The 16,933-nt window shown below is 38.0% G+C and overlaps 1 protein-coding gene and 1 long non-coding RNA gene across 4 annotated transcripts; one reads left to right on the top strand and one right to left on the bottom strand.

Moving 5' to 3' along the window:
• Positions 1-85: 85 nt before the first annotated feature.
• NEK4 (NIMA related kinase 4) lies at positions 86-16,373 on the bottom strand. Of its 3 annotated transcripts, none has more exons than XM_084530803.1 (16): positions 16,214-16,373; positions 13,521-13,787; positions 12,422-12,619; positions 11,681-11,788; positions 10,873-11,027; positions 10,034-10,175; positions 8,620-9,045; positions 7,371-7,424; positions 7,016-7,159; positions 6,103-6,243; positions 5,659-5,725; positions 5,165-5,271; positions 3,671-3,759; positions 2,797-3,002; positions 1,469-1,602; positions 86-810 (listed from the first exon to the last, which is right to left on the bottom strand). In XM_084530803.1, the coding sequence occupies exons 1-16, from the start codon at positions 16,304-16,306 to the stop codon at positions 718-720; spliced, it is 2,424 nt and encodes an 807-aa protein (XP_084386929.1). In that variant the 5' UTR covers positions 16,307-16,373; the 3' UTR covers positions 86-717. The 3 variants fall into 3 exon arrangements, with proteins under 3 accessions (XP_084386929.1, XP_084386930.1, XP_084386931.1); XM_084530804.1 differs by lacking the exon at positions 16,214-16,373 and adding an exon at positions 15,316-15,460; XM_084530805.1 differs by lacking the exon at positions 16,214-16,373 and adding an exon at positions 14,640-14,659.
• On the top strand, positions 7,029-16,119 carry LOC311442047. Its single transcript, XR_014696432.1, has 3 exons — positions 7,029-7,167; positions 11,348-11,426; positions 15,182-16,119. It is a non-coding gene; the product is annotated as an uncharacterized lncRNA (long non-coding RNA).
• Positions 16,374-16,933: the final 560 nt, after the last annotated feature.

The raw sequence follows: 16,933 nt of genomic DNA, 5'->3' as shown, positions 1-16,933 counted from the left end.
TGAGTGGCCATTCCTAAAAGGAATTAGTACTTGTAAGGCAAAGAGATTCCTCCAGCAGGGACCATGGTAACCACGGCTGTGTTCCTTTCAGACATACTTTATCCAGTTACCAAATGCTCTCCACCAACATTGGGGCTGCCTTAGCAATACAACTCAAAACAGTTTTTTGTTTTTTTTTTTTTAAGCAGTGCTCACTGCTTAAAAGCAATGCAACCATCCCTTCAGCACTTGGCAATTTACTTAACGAAGCCACAGGGCTTTTTGGTGCTATGGAAATTAATAGTTGTTTCTCCCTAACTCTCCACAACTGTTTGATGTAATACTTACCGTCTATCAGTCTACGCCATAGCCCTGGCATAGATTCTATTACCATATTTAGCATATCACCATACAAAAACCTTTTGTTATGATAAATTCGAACTAAACCATCGTGTTTTCTGACGTTCCTTTTTATACAAAGCTTGGTATCCATCTCTTTGCATCTATTAAAAATTAATGTTTCATTAAGGGAATAAAAATTAAACAGTTTCTCTTCTGAAAAAGTGAGAGCCTGGTTTTCACTTTAACATGAAAAAAACATGAAAACTACAAACTATAACGTTTTTTGAAAGTTCATCCAGCAGAGGAGGTCAATGGATAAATATGCTTTTTAAGCTGGTCCAATCTATCCAACAAGATAGAAATCTGTCCTCTTTACTACCAAGGAAAAGGTTCCAGTTAGAACTTCACATTTTCTTCAAGAAATTTCAGATGGCGTGCCTTCGCACTGTAACTTGTATACTTGTCTCCCATATGCTCCCGCAGCTGCAGCTATTTAGAACACAAGAAAAAAAACACTAAAGTCACTGATATCAAAAAAAGCAGGAACAACCAAAATATTAGCTGAACTAACTAAATATTAATCAAAGCATTCAGCTGAAAGCAGCAGGTAAAGTTTTACTACATAGAGGCAAGGCAAGAAAAAGGGAAAAAGAGTCTGTTGTCTGAAGGCAAAATATGTTCTAACTCCCACCTAACAATTTTACATATAAATCACATGGCTGTATGGTTGTATTTACCCATGCAGTAAGTTTAGAATCAAATGAGGTAGAGGTATTGTTCACTGACCTCTATTAGAAACAGATATTAAATACTTCCTCACTTTGGACATAATGGAAATCGTGCAAGTAGTATGAAGACAAACTTACAATTCAAAAGGAAATCATTAATGGAGAATCAGAGTAGAATGACTCACGTCCCTTTCGTTTTCCACAAACTCAGGGACCATGGTACAATTCTAAAGCTCCTATGGTTCCTGAAGAATGTGTAATTGAAGGTGGTCTATATTCAGAATCAAATTTGTTTAAGATTGAAAATTACAGTATTCTTAGGTCTTGGTCTGCCAGTGAGTATATAAACACTTTTTGGAAAAAGAGTGATCAAAATTAATTTCTTATAAACCCAGATAAGTAATATGCAAGATATTCACCTCTCTTTTGACTTCATCATCTTCTTCCATAATGCTGTATACCTTCTCAAGAAGTTTCACTCCCAATCCTTGCACCACATCAGATCTCAGGATTTCAACTAATCTCCTAATCTTCTCAGGACCTGATAAAACATCTACAGAAAATAATAATTACCAAAAATAAAATAAAATTTTAAAACTGCTGCAGTAATAATTAGTTTCACTGTACTCAGTTTTCATACTCTGCCTAGAAGAATATGGGACAACACTATTACCACAGAAGACCAGTTGACAATTTGCATGAAGTAACCATATAGCTAGCTAGTCAGATCACAGAATGAATCATAGAATGGCCTGGGTTGAAAAGGACCTTAAAGATAGCTAGTTTAACCCCCCCCCTGCTCTGAGCAGGGTTGCCAACCACCAGAGCAGGCTGCCCAGAGCCGCATCCAGCCTGGCCTTGAATACCTCCAGGGATGGGGCATCCACAACCGCCCTGGGCAACCTGTTCCAGTGCCTCACCACCCTCTGAGTGAAAAACTGCTTTCTAATATCTAACATAAGTCTCCCATCTTAGTTTAAAACCATTCCCCCTTATCCTATCACTATCAACACATCTAAACAGGCATTTCCCCTCCTGTTTATAGACTCCCTTCATGTACTGGAAGGCCACAATGAGGTTTCCCTGGAGCCTTCTCTTCTCCAGGCTAAACAAGCCCAGTTCCCTCAAGCTTTCTTCATAGGAGAGGTGCTCCAGCCCTCTGCTCGTGTAGATAAATAACGATCAATAACCGTGGTGCATCACTCAGATGCTAACTCTTAAGACACTGGACAGTACGCAGTCACAGCAGGCATGATGCACACTATTAGGTCTCTATAACTTCATTTCAGGTGGCTCCTGTGCAAAATATTTTTCATTCAAAAAATTCTCTAATAGTAGAATACCATCCAAATATTTTAATAATAATTCAATAAGAATGAAATTCTATTGTTGTACAACCCTTCACTGTGTTTAAGGTTGACTTGTGCTCTATGTGCAATTCATCTTTATCCACAATTCACAAAGCAGTTTTACTACAGAATGTCTTAATCTTATTTCAAAATACTGAACATCAGCACAAGTCACATTGAAGAAACTGTATTGCAGGTCAGTTTTCTCTCTTCATTAATAATTACACAGATCCTTTCATTGGCAAGTAAATCGCAACTAGAGCGGTTCTGTACACAAAATTATTTAGAAAGCTGTTAATATCTGGAAGTAGTAAGAGTGTATTGATTGCCTTCTGTTGCCCACTAGCAGGTTTTCAATTAGCCAACCATTCATTTAAAGTAGTAACAGACCAACAGACCTGAAGGAATCTCTTGAAATTTGAATTCCTCTGATTCATCAGGTGATTTTCCATGCAAATTCAAAGTGTCTCGGTATTTTCTATGAAGTTTAAATTCTGGGGCTGGAGTCGAGGCTACACAGTGTTCAGAATTCTCCTTAGAGTCCATTTTCAGTGTCCAAGTCATTAGCTGCACCAAGTCATTCACTTCATTCATACTGCTTTTTCTAGGAAAGGAGAAGTGAGATGTAATTCAGTACTTGTATGATGCAGCTTCCACCTTGCATTCAGTGGATTTTCACTAAGTTTAGTGAGGTCCTGCTACATAATCCATGTTAAATTACTTCTTGTGATGCCATTTTATCAGCAGCAGCATCAGTAGCATTTCAGCTAATAATGGATCAGAATCAAACAATCTAGCAAAAACGTACAATCCTTTCAGCTACTGCTGCCAGCATAGCTGCACTCGGGGTAATGCAATGAATAAGATTTCTTGAAGAAGCTGCTCACATTGACAAAACCTGAAATAAGCTATTTCAGCCTCATTCACAGTGGAAAGGAAAACATGTTGGCACCTTTGCACCATGCTTTTAAAGGATCCTGACAGTAACGTGCCCTTTGATGCTGGAAGATTGGTTTCCTGGGAAGCCTCATTTGCCAAAAAAAAAAAAAAAAAAAGCTTCACAATCACATATCCCAGGATGTGCAGCACAAAAAGTTTATTGTCACAGAAGGACAACAATCAAATTAAGTTTTTCTTTTGTATCACGTGCTTCTTCAAGCACTATGTAAAGATAAATTGTGAAAGTAATGCCTGCAATTTTTTTTCCCCATTCCAAGTCAAGGTCCAGTACAGCAGCTAAAACTCTTGCATAGTATTACACCAAATACTTACTTTTCCTTGGAATCTCCATCAGACTTATCTGTAGAGCTTGTGGAAGAGCTTAACTCCTCATCAGAAAGGCAATGGGCCACTCTGTTTTTCTACATGAAGAGAGAGTAGAAGAGATAGACAAGAATTCTAATTTTCAGAAGTACTTTATCAATGCAGCATGAACTACTTTTTTTTACATGGAAAAGAACCCTTTCAATAGAGTACTTTTACAGACAGTGAGACAGTGATAATATTCAGAAGGGGTAACCTTTGCTTTTAAAAACAAGCTAATACACAGGACATCATGAACAAACTTTATGAAATGCTTATTTGTTCATGGAGTGCTTACTTGGTCATACAGTTTTAACAACTAAGTGCTTTACCAAGTGCCTCTATTAAAACTATTCAATCACATATGCTTGTCAGCTCTTAGCCAACTATATTATACATGTATATTCATTATCCTTAGCCCACCTATTGGTCTTTAGCACAAAGATTTTAAATACTTTTATTATTATGTTAGGTTTCCAGCATTCCCTAAATATATACATATATATATATGTGTATATTTATTATATGCAAGGGATATATATAAGGTGACTTTAACTACTTCTGTCTCTACAGTCTTTTGTAGAGTGCACAGCACCACACACAAGAGCATCACTAGCATACACACATCCAACTAGTGCATACTAAACTTACGTAATATCAATTTGTGAATGCAGATCAAGTTTTGCATTTCAGTATCAGTTAGAAGCATATATATGCAAATAAAACATGCCAAACACCTTCCATGCAAGTGCTGGGTTGAGAACAATAAAGCCTAGACTTTGAATTTTAAAATAAAATTTCTTTTACAACTATGAGTATTAATAACATTCCCCAGATGTTGAAGATTTTGCCTAATACTTCTTCATGATGTTAAACAAGACATTTTAATTAGACAACACCGGTAGCAACATAAACTATTCAGTTTTCTTTTAGCAACAATTTCTTATTCTCAGCACATAAACATATCCACTTAACGTGACTGCATATTAAAATGCGATGTTCAAACACTACTACCTAAGCAAACTTAGATGTATGATGCTAAAGGTAGCGTGTTCTTAAGATTAAACAAAAATAGGTGATTCATCTACAACCAAAACACAGTTCAATATATTTTTTCCCTACCAAAACAAACAAATAAATAACAAAAACAAACGAAAAACAAACAAAAAAAAAAACCACAGTGCAATTAGTGCAATTCAGAGAGTCCAGAACAGTTAGCCCTGTCTGTGAGATCCCTCAGTCTTTGTCCCTCACAAGTGGAGTGAAAATGTACAACAAGCCTGGAATTTTAAGCTGAACTAGCCAAACAAAAAGGCAGATTACAGATCTATACTCTACCCAAGGCCATATAAAGCAATATACGCAGAGAACTGTGCACTCTTATTGACTGACATTTTTCTTTTATTTTTCTTCCCGAATTGTGCCTGTGTCGACATATTTCAAAAGCAGATGACCCCAGTTTACCTGAGAAATACTGGGATATGATGAGGACTGAGCAACTTTAACATGATTTTCCGTTTGTGATTTTCCTTCAACTACTGCACTATTTGCTGTTCGTCTTGCTGGAATCACTGAAAGGATGACATTTTTACAGTATTTATAACTTAGCTGCTTGTATTTTGAATTAGTTTCATGCTCATGCAAGAAAAAGTCTATCACGTGGGAAAAGACAGGCAGGTAGGTAGTCTGCTAACAGAAAACAGTGAAGCTTCTATCTGAAAGGTGTATATTCTGTGCTTCACACACATTTCAAATACAAGTTGTCACCACTAGGCACAACCAAACACAACTAAATAAGAATTAGAAGAATACAGAGATGTTAACAGAATGTTTTATTTGACACAGAACTAACACCCGTAGTGCATCTTTCTCAAGATGCTAGTGAAGAACTGACAGCAAGTTAGAATTTCTTCTCAGAGAAGTTATCAGCCTATCTAACATGCAAACATAAAAATTACCAGAGGGAAACATCTCTTCCCGAGACTGTTTTAGCCGCCTTCGTTCTCTTGCTGACAAGGGCCGCTCCTTTAAAATAAGTTAATTTGACAGTAATTAGCAATTGTCACAATGGTTTGATTATCTATCAGCTATAAAACAGCAACAAAAAAAAGCTTCCTTTGACTGATGCAGAAGACCTACTAGAGTAGACCTTCTGATTATCTAACAAATGCTGTATTATTTGTTATAAAACAGTCTTAGCACACAAAACTAATGTACACTGTAGAAAAGAAGCCTCTGCCCTCCTTTGTTCAACACAGAAGCCTCTCATCCAATATGGACTAGATAGTCATCAGGTAGGAAGTTAGTATCTATTTCTTTACTCACTGTGCATGCGCTCCAGGAACAATCTGCTCAAAAGCAATGAGAGACAAAAATATGGTGTCACAGTATTTAGAACTAACCTTTGAAATGGCAACTTGACTGCTTTTGGTGCTGTTTACAGATTCAGAGACTTCAGCACAACACTCCTCTGCACATCTCTGTACTGTCTTTGCATTCACATTGGAAGGAAAAGGTGAAGGCTGATGAGCAGCTGCTCTGAACTTGAAAGAGAAGCAAGCAAGAATTTATAGTTGTTTTTAATTAAAAGTTAAAGTATTCTGCAAACTAGAAGACACTCTTGCATTATAAGGCTGGATGACAGAGGTTTGGGATCCTACTGATACCTCTCTTCACAACTCCTAACTTCATCTCTCCCTCTCTACACTTCTGCTTGCATCCACTTCCCTTCTCTCCATCCCTAAATTTCATTCCCCTCCTCCCAGACTATTTTTCATCTGATGCCTTTCCACAAAGAAGTTTCTCTGCTCCTTGTGGAAGCACTGACAGGAGACCTGTCTTAGGTGCACATGTAAGGGCCAACATTTCCATTTTACAGTTTGCACTCATAAGCCTAGGCAGCCTTTACATGTGTCTTGTCTAAAGTACTAGTAGTCTTCTGCTTGCTACAAGCAGCCTTGTATGAACAGCCAGGAAATGTACTGCTGAGTATTCTGTAGTCACAAACATTCTGGGAAGTCCCAGCAGAAATTGCTAGGAAAAAACTGTAGCACAGCAAAGGCAAAGACAACACTTCACTGTTCCCTTGTACCCATCTGATGTGCCCAACTCACACTTGTGAGGCTTGCTGAGGTTTTCAAAGGCTGCTCATAAAGGACATATTGAGTGTTCTGCATTTCATTATCAGTGAAATTACACAGATGCACATAAAACAAGAACAGCATAAAACACTTTTTTGTTTAGAGTACCATTTTTAAAGAGTAAAATAGTCTTCAAGGAGAGAGAATTCAGATTTATCATCTTTATTATCTGCACCTTTTCTGAACAGACTTCAGCTAGCTCTCTTTTCTTCTGCCGTCGCTGCCGTGAGAGAGAGGGTTCATGAGCAGAACTATGAGGCTGTAACTGAGAAGTAATTTTTTCCTGAGCATCTCCTGAAGCTCCATGACAGACATCATCCTAAGAAGGTAAAGTATTTTTTCAAAATGTAGGCACTTCTTAAAAAATAAAAATAATAAGAAAAAAAATCAGTACAGGCCATTTTACTACTTGGACTACATCCAACTTAACATATCACAGGTGCAATCACAATAAACCCTTGACAGACAGAAAAAAATATTTGCTGTACCAGTATTTTTAAGGTACAAAACCTGCAAAGAAGGACACTTACTTGAATTACAACAGGAACAAATGGTGCTAGTAGTTTTTCAGTAGAATCCAAACTCTGCAATAGATAATGATTTCTCATTAGAAAAGAGTGTATGAAAATTATTTTATAGATCAAAAGGTAAAGAAAAGGCAATCATCATCTAAAGTAGAAGAGCTTCAAGTGACTATGCAGAAGTGACAGCTGTACAGCCAGAAGAACAGACCTACGACCTTTAAATCCAAAGTATAAGACGTGAGAGAAAGAGCTACGTTTATAACTGACACTTTAGAGATTCAGCAGGATGAGATCAAGACTTTTCCCAGTTGTCTCAGAAGACCCCTTTAACACTGGAAAAGAGTACAGGCTAAAAAAATTAGCCAGCATTTCTGTGTCAGTTACTATCTAAAGAACAGCACTACGGAAGCCTAGAAAGAAGTTGACATTTTTTAGATGTACTGATTTTCCAAATCACCAACATTTTCATAAACAGTGAAAGAATAAATGAAATTAATAACAGCACAAAACAGCCTGCCTTCAAGAGAAATGAAAGAAAGCAGGCAAGCAAAAATCTTCCAGATTTCCATATCACCATTCCTTTCTCCTTTCTTTTATGCCTCTTCCCATCTCTTCATCACCTGTCTGCCTTCAATCTCCCACTCCTCATCCTTCACTTTTTTTTTCCAGCCTTCTTCAACATTTCATTAAGTGTCTGACTATAAAAAAGTGAAAAGGGGAGAAAGTATGTGGAATAAATCAGGAAGCAACTCTAAGAGCTATTTAATCTGTCCTCTGTTCTCTTAACACCTTAGGCCTAAGCCTATCTGTTTAAATATCCAAACCATTCAGTGAATGTACTAAAACAGTCATGAATGCAAAAGAAAAGCCTCTGGGAGTCCCACTTGTTTGGCTGTTTACACCTGTTGCCCATCCAAATCAGGACCAGCTCAAGAGATCAGCCAGTTCTACTTAGAACACGGAACAAAGATGTCCTTAAATTATTCTTGCCACCTCTCTTCTCAGCTGGAAAATAAAATTCTAGTTCCTTGTAAAAACAGCATCTCCATCATCTAGATGCAAGCCTAAAACTCCTCCACCATGTTGCCTTTGCAGAGCTGAAGTCAAGGCTCCCAGCTATTTAAACCATCCCAACAATTGTACCATCAGCATCCTACTTGGATAGAAAACTATTTTGAGCAGCCGCTCTCCCCGTTTTAACAGCTGACGATTAGTTAAATCCAGTTCAAAGTCTATGTAAGAATGAAGGCATTACCAGGTCAGTTTGCTTTTGGTCTTCTGATATAGGCTGCAGGAGTCTCAGAGTATCATCATCTTCTTCTACAGCAGCAAGAGACAACGGCTTAGGCTCAGCACTTTCTGCTTTAAAAGCTTGCTTTGTTTTTTTCTGTAGTCCATCAGCCTTAACTGGTGGACTACTAGGTATTATTTTAGAATTCCCTGGAACATTTACACATTTTGCTTTATTATTCTCAGGAATATGATCACTGCCGCACTTCTCAATTTCATAGTTCCCCTTTTCAGATGTTAAGATATCAATATTCACTTCACTGATCGTAGCTAAAGACTCTCCCAGGCTGTTTGAATCATTACTGCTTGGTTTTGTTTTCAACTCAACAGGTGATTTCTCTGGGGCACAAAATTTGGTGGCTTTATTTTTGATGATGCAGTCTTCTTCATTCTAGAATTACAAGAAAAGCAAACAAACAAAAATAAGAATTACTTTTTGGGCATTATGCACATATGAAAGTATATTCCAAACAATTGATGAACGTCATTAACATACTAATTTATGTGAACTGTAGTGAAATTATCATCAATTACAGATTAAGAGCTTCAAAAATGCTGCAACCCACATTTTTAGAGATATAGACTCCATTTCAGATTATATATTTCAGGCATAGGTTTATACACCCACTTTTCGCCAGGACCATGAACGAAAACTTATATTCACTTGGCTCCTCTGTAAGGAAGGAGCCAACAAGTACCAATAATTCTTCAAGAGCTACTCCACCAAACATTCAGTTTTTCCAGACTGTAAGCTTAAACCCACAATAACAGAGCCATTCCAAAATAACAAAACAAAATAAATAAACATGCACAAGATTAATCACAACGTAAGATTCATTCTAACCTCCAGAAAGAATTCCAACAATAAATAATTTTGTGGTCTAACTATAATTTTTTTTTTTCCAGTCAAAACCATATAGATTTGAAAATGATTACCACTTGTCATCAAATATTTGAAAAAATATTTAACCTCAAATCCTTCATGAGAAATGTAGAAATATTTGTTTATAAACATGCTGCATGCAAAAATTAAGTACATCATTACAACTGCAAATTTATACAGAAATAATTCACATAATGGCCCACAAATGAAAACCTGCATGTTGTTTAGTTGGTATCTTATAGATAAGATACTGCAATTAGTTTTTACTGACCCACAGCTTTTTTATTTACTTCCATTCTTGCCTGAACACTATTCCTTCATTAATGTGAATTTTACACACCAATAGGAATCAGTTCCACGTTCTCATGAATGCCCAAGACATTCCATATTATTTAAAAACAAACAAAATAAAAACACACACACACCTCTCAATGTATATATTTTTTTTTTTTAAGAAAAGATTTTTTTTTTGTGGGGAGGAGGGAATATATCTTACAACTTTGTATTTCCTGGCTTGCTCAAAGGAGTGGTTTTCGGGTGTCACATTCCTGTTACAAGTTTCTTTCTTTACTGAGACCACAGAACAAGGATCTTTAAGTTTAGAATCTGCTGTTTTCTTATGACTTTTGGCTGCTTTCCTGCAAAAACAAGCAAACAAACAAGAATAAAAGTTGCTCAGTCAACGACCACCACCAAGACCTTAAGGTACTTCTTTATAATAATAAAAAAAAATAATAATAATAATCTAATCCAAACAGCTTACATACACAAAATACAAGATACTAGACTTTTTCAACAGACCTCGTACAATGTGCTCATTTTCACCTCCATAAAAGGAGTTTATAAACACTACGCAGACCCTAGCAGCAGCGTTCATTTGTTCTGTACAGCACCAAGACTACTCCTATATGGATGCAGTAAAATAACTGACCAAGCGTGAAAACGAAAAATAATTAAATCAGTGAATACCAAGAGGAACTTGGTATAACAACTTCCAGATGATAAAGGGCCTCAAAGAACCATACAGAAGGATGGGTATTTCCCATCACTTTCTTGAAAATACTGGTGCTTTTTTTTCCCCCCCTTTTCTCTGAATAAGCAATGCAATCCAAACCATTGCATAGATTTAGTCTGTATTTGCCAGAATAACTATTTTCCATTCCATCTCTCTCCTCTTTCTCCAAGACTCTAAAGAAACTCATATGTTCATTGGTTTGCATCTGCACACAATAGAACTAATGTTATCCTGCTATAAAAAATAGGAAAAGTTGTAAAACAAAGACAACAGTAAACACGAATATTTTGTATAAAAACACTCAAATGAAAATATCTTACGCCTTCGTGGCTTCCAAAAACAAAGAAATTTGGTGCTTGATATATGGGTGTCTTAGTATGCTTTTCACACTAGGCCTTTCCTCGGGCTTTTTACTGAGCATGGTTCGTATTATTTCTACCAAATGTGGGCTGTAATCCTTTGGCATGGGTGGTAGCTGTAAAAGGAATAGGAAGTCTGCTATTATTTAACTTATTTGTCATCAGGGGCTAATGCTAGATTATTTATTTATGCACAACAGTTAGATTCAGCTAGGTACTCAGCATAAGTAGTCCAATTACTCATTCAATGATAGATTCCAAAGTACTTAACTACCCATCAAACAGAATATAGAAATTTTAAGCGTGTTCTCTACATTTTATTTTTTTTAAATTAATACCAGCAGTTAAGAGTTCTGTGAATAGATGCAAGAGATTTATATACATTAAATCTGTTTTAACTTCATTATTTAAATGTCTTTCTTGCTTTGGTGTATAGGTCTTACCTAACATGGAAATGGCCATCATGTGAACAGTGACGTAAATCTTTGTACAACGTTTAAGCCAGAAGCAAATGAGTAAGTCGATCATCTCAGAACTCTGAAAATTCATTAGTACAGTAATTGCACAAAAGGGTAACAGACCCTAGCAATATCTAAAAATTAATACTTTCCTGAGTCTGGTATTACATCATATACCACCAGGAAATACCAGTCTTACACAATACATGACATTGTATGCAGCACACAATATATTTATTTCCAATTGGAAACAGTTGTCTCAAGTTACTAGATAATCCAAGCACTGATAAAAATATGTTACATGTTTTTACCTTTCCTTCAATTATTCGATAAGCCAAAGAGTTCATGTCTTTAGCATTAAAGGCATGTTTCAGTGTAGCCATTTCGTAAACGCAGCAGCCTAATGCCCAAACGTCAGACTGAAAAAAAAAATGGGGGGGTGAGGGAAGGTGTTTAGGAGGTTTGTAATACAGGTAGAAGTTTTATCTTCACATTTAATCACCTTCAAAAGTCTTCAAAGAGGCTTATTATATGGCAATAAACTAATTAAGAACATATTTCATTGTAAATTTTTGGCTTCAATCCCACTCTTTTAAGCTTGATTAATCTCATGCTTTTTAGAGCACATTTGCCTTATTTTGTTGTATTTTAAATTCACAGTAACACTGTTCATTTCTTTATTTTATTTTTTTTAATGCTGCTGTTGAACATAAAGCTTCCTGGCTGTTATGTAATAATTTAGAAAAAGATATTAGCCTCTGTTAGACAGAGGTGTTGTTTACATTGGCATGCTGCTATAGGTCCAGGCTGACTGCTGAACACCTTGGCTGTGATAAGGTATCACATGCTAGTAATTGTCACCCACTGCAGCAAACACAGTTTCAGAAATAAAGGTCCATGCCAATTTCTCTCCTGTTTTTTCTCTGAGAACATTAGAAAGAGTCAAAAGCAGTAATAAATTAAAAATAATACTTAGGATTGTAATATCCTCAGGCATTACAAAATAAGTTGCTTAATGAATTAGAAACAGTATTTGCATCAACTTACTGTACCTTGCAATTGTAGGGCTTGTTAGAAAAGAGTTCAGGGCTCATGTAGTATGGTGTGCCTATGAGAGTGCTGGCCATGTCGTATTGGTTTTCTAGCACTCTGGCTATTCCCAGGTCACCCACTTTGATTATATTTGTTCGTGTCAGAAAAACATTTTGAGTTTTAAGATCTCTGTGCAGAATGTGCTTTTCATGTAAATACTGGGAGGGGAAGAAAAAAGTATAGATGGAGTTAAATAACACAATTGTTTCTCCACTGAAAATTAAAATCAAGGTATGAGAGTCAAAGAGGGAAAACACATAAGCATAGACACAAATATCCCTATAAAAGCAAAACGACTGCTGTTAGTGTAGAATGTGGTGTTAGTGACGCACCAGAAAAAAAAGGAAATAAAAATGTAAGGCTAAGGCTCAAACTCTAACACACTTCTGCTACCTCCATTTCTTTACAAAGATGGCTTAGTCTTTAGTACAAAGTTTTGGCAGAAAATACATGTACATTGTGATGTTGTCTAAATAAAGAAAAAGATTAAACTTATATTAAGCAAAAACAGGCACTGCTGTTGATGTGCATGTATCTGGCCATAGGAGGCAACTTTAACATAGAATTTTGTCACATTTCTTACCTCTCAGTGTTAATAATACTAGCTTGTCTTTTTTACTCTAACTATTAAAGTATGAAAACCACCACTTATATTGCTGAGATAATACTTAATAAAAATGAATTTGCAGTTTAAATTTACCATTTAAAAACACTAGTGAAATCACAGAACACAACATGCTCCTGAAAGCTTTTTAAAAAAAAAAAAAAAAACACTGAATTTTGTAATTTTGATCCATAATTTCAAACACTGTGGAGGTTACTACTGTCTACTGTGATAAAGAGATGCACAAATAACATGTGATAGCAAATTCTTACCTAAAATACTAAGTTAATTTGATGGAAATGCCCTACGAACACATTCAATGTACTAATAACCATTGTACTTAGATGCTAACGCAGACAGACTTGAATTCAAACTGTGTAGCCCAATTGTAGAATTTTTAAATGCAGGAGACATTTTTTTAAAATCTTAAAATAACGAAGTTATTTGTATCTTACCTGCAACGCCATTGCAATCTGGACAAACCATTCCACCACCTGACTCTCTGGCAAAAGTTTGCCCTTCTGCTCCTTGAGTTTGTGGTACAGATCTCCTCCTTCACAGAAGCCCATAACAATATATAACAGTCCGTCTTCCCCCTGCCAGGACTCTCTGTAGGCGACTATGTTTGGGTGCTTCAACTGGGATAACAACTGTGCCTCTTGCTCTGCTGCTTTCCTCTCCCAGATGGAAGCATTTTTAAGGTTTAACTTTTTGATGACATACTGTAAAAAAAATTGTAAGATAGTATCATCAGAGATGAAAGTTACTATGTAGAAGCTCTAGGAAATTCCCAAATCTAAAGCAAAGTCTACAAAACAGTGAACTACAGGAAAAAAGCTTCCATCACAAACGGAAATGTGGCAACCAGAGAGGCAGTTGGGGGGGCTGTTACCATTAGTATTACTATGGAAAAAAAATATATTTATTTATTTATTTATTTATTTATTTATTTCCCCCCCCATGCTTGAAAGCATATGTAATTTAGGTTAAACTTGCCTTAGGCATCAGATAACCATACTATCTATCTGTTGCATTTATGAGGTTCTGTATATGCATGTATAAACTTATTCAAAAATAAATGAATCAGAAGGAAGCCCCTTGGTCACACTAAAAGAGCCAAAAGGTCTCATGAAAGCTGCTATTTATTCTCCCTAGTATAAACTACAACAAAAAATCACAGAGAATTTCAGATTTCAGTAAAAGTATCGCTGAAGCCAAAGATGAGGCAATAAAATCCATGGTGCATACGAATCATACACAGCACCAATATCTAGGGCTGACCTAGTCCCCTTTCTGATGTAAATTTTGTGGCAATCACTTCTAGGGAATCAGCTTCTCATGGAAGAGCCATGGCATGGTATATACACCTGACCCCATTCTTACCTGAGAGTTTTTCATTTCAAAACATTTAAAATAATACTTTCTTACTCAATTTCTGTTCTGTTTAATTCAACTGCTTAGGCTATATACTTCCTAGGTGGGCCCTATTTATTCAGTCCAGCACATTTAATCAGAGTTGATGAGGACTGCCCCCTATACAGCAAGGGAACCAATTATGCAGAAAGCAACAGTACCTCCAAATTTTGAGCATGGTTTTGCATTTCAGAAGTCTGCTGGACAAGCTCCTCAATTCTTGTAACTTGTGACACACAGCTCCAAGGGGAAATATAACAAAACTAATCATGCACTGCATCATCTAAGTTTAAAATAAAATAGAATTATTGCAACTACTATGTTCTATGTGACAAGCCAACTGAAGCTTATCTTTGGGGATGGAAAGCAAGAGCTTTTAGCCTTATTTCAGCATTCTGTCTCCAGACTACATATCACAAAAATGCAAAAAGCATGCACAAAACGTAACTTGAAATTTGGCATTGCCAGTATTTGGTTCAATTAAGATATTACCCTAGCAAGATTCCCACAAAATCTATTAAAATAGATTTTGCCTTCTTCTGCCTTACTTGACACCAAATTATTTGTAAATTGGATTTTTTTTTTTTTTTAAGTTTTAAACACTCACAGCCACTCAATCCCCTCAACAACAAACAAAACAAAACAAAAAAAACAACATTCATCTAATAGCAAGTACAATTGAACAAAATATAATTTTCTTCAGGGAACACACAGCACTCTGCAGAAGTAACAACTAAAAATCCTGCTCGTCCTGCTGGAGAAAAAAAATGTTTATAAAAGCACTGTTGGCACAAGATAAGACGCACGACAACGCATCAAATATTTAAGTTAAAATACCAACGATAAGGAAGCGAGGCTGTTGCCAGTGTTAACGATCAGCATGACAAAGAGGCGAAATCCAAGGACCTGCGTACAGCAGAAAGTCACCTCCAGGTACTGTTTACTTTTAGGACGGTGAGGTTAGCAGCCCTTTGAGGACACCACACTGTGCACGGTGGGAGCAAGCACTGCCCTCACTGCCACCAGCCCCCTGGTGGTAGGGATTTGCCTTTGAGTGCCCGGCTCTTCCCTGCCTTCCCCCAAAAAGGAAGGATCTGATCTGCACAAATGCTTCTCCCAGCATCTCCTGCCAGACCATGGGCACAAGGCTCACGCCTGAGGCCTGTCGTACTGCTCTGTGGCTGCTCACTATCCCCATTTCTTTAGCCTCTTGCAGTTTCTTGCTAACCTTTTTGGCCAGGCAAGCCAAATTTATGTCAAATACCCAACAAAAACGTGTGCAACAAAATGTTATGCTTCAACTGGGTCATGGCCAAAACTTTGCTGAGTTCTGCTGTGGTCAATACAGCAAGCACAAGCTCTGTCTTCCTCCAGCAGAACTGATTGCTAGGGAAAGCCAACGCCAGCTTTTTCCATCCTTGCTATCATTTCTATTTCTGTCACGCCTCCAAGTCTCAAAGATAAAAAGTTAACGGTAACAAGCCAGCAGCAACCTCCTGTACTCCGTGCTAAACAGACCCACGTGTATTTCATTGACTACCAGATGAAGGTCTTCCTCCCCAAAATGAGGCATTAAAAAAAAAAAAAACTTTTAGATTATTATGTTTGTTTACATGAAACAAACCAGCCAACCGTCTTCTTTGGACTTTTACTACAATCTTCGCTGCACAAGGGAGCAAACCCAGCCAGGCCCAGCCCCCCGCTCCCCTCAGGGCGGGCCCGGGCCCCTCGCTACCTGCTTGCTGTCGTGCCGGTGCCGCACCAGGTTCACCTCCCCGTAGCTGCCCTTCCCCACGGCCCGGAGGAAGCAGTAGGCAGCCAGGGGCATGGTCCCGCCGCCACACTACCGCCCTGGTCCCCTCAGCGCCCGGTGCCGCCGCCCGGGCCCGCCCGGCCGGCAGCGCGCCCGCCGCTGCCATAGCGACGCCCCGCGGGGCGACCGCTCCGCAGCCATTTTGGAAGCGGGTGGGGCGGCCATCTTAGGAGCGGGCAGGGGGTCTGGGGGATGTGCGAGGCTCGCCTCGCCGCTTTTTAAACACGAGGAACAAAGCAGCTCCCTCAGTAACAGTGCTCCGGGGTCAGCAGTGTGCTGCCTGAGTGCTGGGCTGCCTGGTCACAGCTGCCCCACAGAGCCACCACGTCACCTTCGGATGGGACGGAGACTTGCTTGAGAAAGCTCCAGAGTGGTCTAAAAGGAGCTCGGTGCCCTCTTGTGTAGTGTTCCTCGCACACCTCAAAAAGCTAACTGCAGGGAAAATAGAAGTACCCCAGGGCAAAGGGAAAGGCTGAATTGTTCAGCGTAAGAAGGAAAATTAATTTTGCCATTAGCATACAGGCCAGCACACAACTAAACACCTCCCCTGCCATAGTAACCGCCTGACCTAGCAAAATGCAAATTGATGAGTTTTGCTGGCAGTCAGTTCTGTACATTTCAGTTGTTGGTTCATTCACGTGT

Source organism: Aythya ferina (assembly GCF_964211825.1).
Source record: "Aythya ferina genome assembly, chromosome: 10".
NCBI classification, from domain to species: Eukaryota; Metazoa; Chordata; class Aves; order Anseriformes; family Anatidae; genus Aythya; species Aythya ferina.
Note: the sequence above shows the minus strand (reverse complement) of the source record. Positions and strands in the feature narration are given on the sequence as shown.

Coding starts and splice junctions, on each gene's coding strand:
- NEK4 (XM_084530803.1), bottom strand. CDS start 16,306: ATGCCCCTGGCTGCCTACTGCTTCCTCCGGGCCGTGGGGAAGGGCAGC. Junction 12,620..13,520: donor AGATTGCAATGGCGTTGCAG/GTAAGATACAAA, acceptor TTCCCCTCCCAG/TATTTACATGAAAAGCACAT. Junction 3,760..5,164: donor CATATCCCAGTATTTCTCAG/GTAAACTGGGGT, acceptor CTCTTCATGTAG/AAAAACAGAGTGGCCCATTG.